At 59.5% G+C, this 4421-nt stretch overlaps 1 protein-coding gene across 1 annotated transcript; it reads left to right on the top strand.

Moving 5' to 3' along the window:
• Nucleotides 1–231: 231 nt before the first annotated feature.
• SMPD2 (sphingomyelin phosphodiesterase 2, neutral membrane (neutral sphingomyelinase)) lies at nucleotides 232–4078 on the top strand (the record flags this gene model as incomplete). Its single annotated transcript, XM_010188889.1, has 9 exons — nucleotides 232–328; nucleotides 814–890; nucleotides 1143–1236; nucleotides 1314–1403; nucleotides 1732–1814; nucleotides 2099–2231; nucleotides 2310–2414; nucleotides 2495–2651; nucleotides 3735–4078. Coding segments are annotated over 9 exons (1180 nt in total), but the record flags the coding sequence as incomplete, so codon positions are not given.
• Nucleotides 4079–4421: the final 343 nt, after the last annotated feature.

The raw sequence follows: 4421 nt of genomic DNA, 5'->3' as shown, positions 1-4421 counted from the left end.
CCCCTAATTTGCACCCCAACCAGGGCTGAGCTGCCTCCATTCTGCCGGCAGCAAAAACTGTCACCAACAGCTGTCCCCATGTCCCCACATGGCTCTTTCCCCCTCCCCTCCCATCACCCCCAGTCTGCGTCCTGTCCATACCAGTGCCAGAGCCCTCTCTGTCCCGTTTTGGGTCATGACAGCCCCTATGCCACCCCCCCAAAATTGTGACATTCCCCCCGTTCGCGGCAGGGCCATCCGCTACCTGAGCAAGCGGCGACAGGAGCGCATCCAGCTCATCGGGGACCTGCTGCACCGGGAGGGCTTCGACCTGGCGCTTCTGCAAGAGGTGAGGGCGGTCAGTGAGATGAGTGTGCCCGTTCTCAGCCCGGGAGCAATGAGATGAGTTTGCCTGTTCACAGCCTGTGAGATGAGTTTGTCCGTTCTCAGCTCTTGATATGAGCACGCCCGTTCTCAGTCCATGAGATGAACATGCCCATTCTTAGCCCATGGGATGAGTGTGTTCGTTCTCAGCCCATGTAATGAGTGTGCCTGTTCTCAGCCCATGAGATGAGTTTGCCCATTCTCAGCCTTTGATGTGAGCATTCCCATTCTCAGCCCATGAGATGAGTTTGCCCATTCTCAGCCCTTGATGTGAGCATTCCCATTCTCAGCCCATGTAATGAGTGTGCCTGTTCTCAGCCCATGAGATGAGTGTGCTTTTTCTCAGCCCATGAGATGAGCATTCCCATTCTCAGCCCATGAGATGAGCATGCCCATTCTCAGCCCGTGAGATGAGTGCACCCGTTCTCAGCCCATCCTGCTGTTCTCCAGGTGTGGAGCGAGCAGGACTACAGTGACCTAAAGGCGAAGCTGGGAAGCTGCTACCCCTTCTCCCATTACTTCCGCAGGTGAGAGGGGCTGGGTCAGTGCCCCCTCGGGGTGTTCCTGGTGTGGTGGCAGGGCTGTGCCATGTGTGTTTTGCCACATGGAGAGACCTATGCAGGTGCTGTGCATCACCTCTGTCACCCCATGTGTGCAGAGCAGGATGCTCATGGGAGCACACTGAAACCCAGGCATTTGGGGACCCTCCCTTGGCTCAGGGCTGGGGGGAAACAGGGGAGCAGGGGCCACATTTCCTCACTGTGCTTTCCCCCCCGCAGCGGGGTGATCGGCAGCGGCCTCTGCGTCTTCTCCAGGTTCCCCATCCTGGACACCCTCCTTTACCAGTACTCACTCAACGGGTACCCCTACATGGTAAGTGGGGTGGGGGGATGTGGTACCCACCCCTGCAGACCCTCACCCACCCTGACCCACTCCTCTTCCCTTGACAGCTCCAGCATGGGGACTGGTTCTGCGGCAAATCCGTCGGCCTCGTCATCCTTAAGATTTCGGGGATCCTCTTCAACGTCTACGTCACCCACGTGAGCGCCCTTGGGTGGGGAGATGAAGGGTGGACAGCAAGTGGGGATGATGGAAAGGGAGGGGGATGAGTGGCCATGCTCCCCATTGCTGTCCCTTTACTCTGCACCATCTCACCTTGGGACCATGCACTGATTTAATGAACTATTGCTCTGGGGGACACACACAGTGCCCCACAACCTGGCTGTGAGTGGGGTGAGCATCCCCGAGGGGGTGGGATGAGGACAGTGGGGGTCGGCCAGACCCCAAAGGGACCATCTAGAGGGGCTGGGATGTGGGTAGATGCTGGCATGGGGAGGGTCATGACCATTTTGTGTGTCCCCCCACCAGCTGCACGCCGAATACTGCCGGGAGAAGGACGCCTACCTGCCCCACCGCCTGGTGCAGGCCTGGGAGCTGGCCCAGTTTATCCGGTGAGCGGCCATGGGGTAGCCTATGTGGTCCCCCCCAGTGCTGTGGGTCCCCAGGGTACTCACGGTCACCCCTACCCCTGGCTCTGAGGAGGGATTTACACTTTGTGGAGATCCCAGTCGCACCAGTCCCAGCCAGGAATAAGACTGGGGAGCGCGGGGGGATGCCCAGTCACACCAGTCCCAGCCAGGAATAAGACTGGGGAGCGCGGGGTGGGTTACCCCGGTGCCCCCACCCCACCCCGGGGCAGATGGGGAAGGGGCTGAGCTGCCCCCCTCCCCCCCAGCCACACCTCGAAGGCAGCCGATGTGGTGCTGCTGGGGGGGGACCTGAACATGCACCCCGAGGACGTGGGCATCCGCCTGCTGCGGGGCTGGACGGGGCTGCGGGACGCCTTCGCCGAGGCCACGCACTTTGAGGTGAGAGATGGGGGGGTGAACAGGGTCCTGGGGGACCCCCAGAGCAACCCCCAAACCCACCCAGGTGCTTGGTTTCAGGGCTGTGAGGACGGCTGCACCCTCATCCCCAAGAACTGCTTCACAGTCAAGGCAGAGCTGCTGCCCTTCCCGCTGGGCATCCGCATCGACTACATCCTCTACAAGGTAACGGGGGCCATTGGCTACGGGTGGCAAAGACTGGGGTGCTGATGTGACCCCCAAAAACCTCTACACCCCTCGCCCAGGCCAGCTCCAGCTTCACGGTGACGTGCGAGGAGCTGAGGACCACGACGGGGACAGCCCCAGGCAGGGACATCCCCTTCTCGGACCACGAGGCCGTGATGGCAACGCTGCTCATCCGCAGGCAGGGACGGGCTGTGGGTGCTGCCCCCAGCACTGACGGTGAGGTTTGGGGGTGCTGCTGGGGTGCTCCGTGTGCTGGGGGGGTGCTGGGGGGGGTGTGGGGGGTTGGTGGGTGGTGATGGAGTTGGATGGAGGTTTTGGGGATGTTTCCCCTTGCTTAGGACATCCCTTTGGGATCAAGATGGAGTTCTTGGGGATGTTGCCCATTGATTAGGGCATCCCTTTGGATGATGATGGAGTTTTGGGGGATGTTCTCCTTTGCTTAGGGCGTCCCTTTGGGATGGGATGGAGTTTTGGGGATATAGCCCCTTGCTTAGGGCATCCCTTTGGATGGAGTTTTTGGGGATATTCCCCTTTGCTTAGGGCATCCCTCTGGGGGAGATAAAAATGGAGTTTTGGGGGATGTCCCTCTTGCTTAGGGCATCCCTTTGTGGAGATGAAGATGGAGTTTTTGGGGATGTTCCCCTTGCTTAGAGCATCCTTTTGGTGAGGGGGGATGGAGTTTTTGAGGATGTTCCCATTGATTAGGGCATCCCCTTGTGGGGGATGGAGTTTTTGGGGTTGTTCCCCCTTGCTTAGTGAATCCCTTTGGGATGGGACAGGATGGAGTTTTTGGGGATGTTCTTCTTGCTTAGGGCATCCCTTTGGGTGGGATGAAGATGGAGTTATTGGGGATGTTCCCCTTGCTTAGGGCATCCTTTTGGGGATGTTTCCCATTGATTAGGGCATCCTCTTGTGAGGGATGGAGTTTTTTGGGGATGTTCCCCCTTGCTTAGTGAATCCCTTTGGGATGGGATGGGGTTTTGGGGGATGTTCTCCTTTGCTTAGGGGATCCCTTTGCGGGGTGGAGTTTTTGGGAATGTTCCCCTTTGCTTAGAGCATCCTTTTGTGGAGATGGAGTTTTTGGGGATGTTCCCCTTGCTTAGGGCATGGGGGATGAAGATGGAATTTTTGGGGATGTCCCCCTTGCTTAGGGCATCCCTTTGGATGGAGTTTTTGGGGATGTTCCCCTTTGCTCAGAGCATCCCTTAGGAAGGGGTTGCTGATGAAGGCTCAGGGCTGAAGATGAGGTGAAAACGAGCACAGGCTGCACCCCTCTGAGCCCTCCCCATCCCCTCACAGAGCCGGCGCTGGCGGAGGTGGTGACGGAGGCGCGGACGGAGGTGAGCGTGGGGCTGCGGGCGGCGCGGCAGCAGCGTTACTCCAAGGGCAGGATGGCGGTGCGGGCCCTGCGGCTGCTGCTGCTGCAGCCCACGGCCGCCCTGGGCGCGCTGGCGGGGCTGGGGGCCCAGCAGCCCTTCCCCAAGCTGTCCTTCTCGCTGCTGGCCTTCCTCGCCGTCGGCATCCTCCTCCTCGCCACCGCCCTCCACCTCTTCCACACCATGGAGGTGAAGAAGCTGCAGGGCACCGAGGAGCAGATGGGGATGGCGCTGCGGGCGCTGCGGGAGCGACCCAGCGACGGCTGACGCGGGGACGTGGGTGTCCCACGATGTCGTCCCCCCCCCAACCCATCCTGACCCTTTCAGGTCCTGGTTTTTTAGCTGACTGATGTAGGCTCCGTGTGCGGGTTCGACAGCCGCCTCGTGGCGTGAAATAGGATTTTTTTGAGGCACATTTGTCGTGGTGGCCCCTGTGGGAACCACGGGTTTTAATTGCTGGGTTTTTAATGCATCTTTTCTACCTTTTGGGACCTGCCAGCGGGGCTGGGAGGCTCTGGAGGCTCAGCCTCTCCTTGCCCAGAGCTCCTGGCGAAAACTGGCAACCCCAGCAACCAAATTTGACTTAGACAGGAAATAAAGGTGGTGTTTT

Source organism: Mesitornis unicolor, unplaced genomic scaffold (assembly GCF_000695765.1).
Source record: "Mesitornis unicolor isolate BGI_N332 unplaced genomic scaffold, ASM69576v1 scaffold36887, whole genome shotgun sequence".
NCBI classification, from domain to species: domain Eukaryota; kingdom Metazoa; phylum Chordata; class Aves; order Mesitornithiformes; family Mesitornithidae; genus Mesitornis; species Mesitornis unicolor.
Note: the sequence above shows the minus strand (reverse complement) of the source record. Positions and strands in the feature narration are given on the sequence as shown.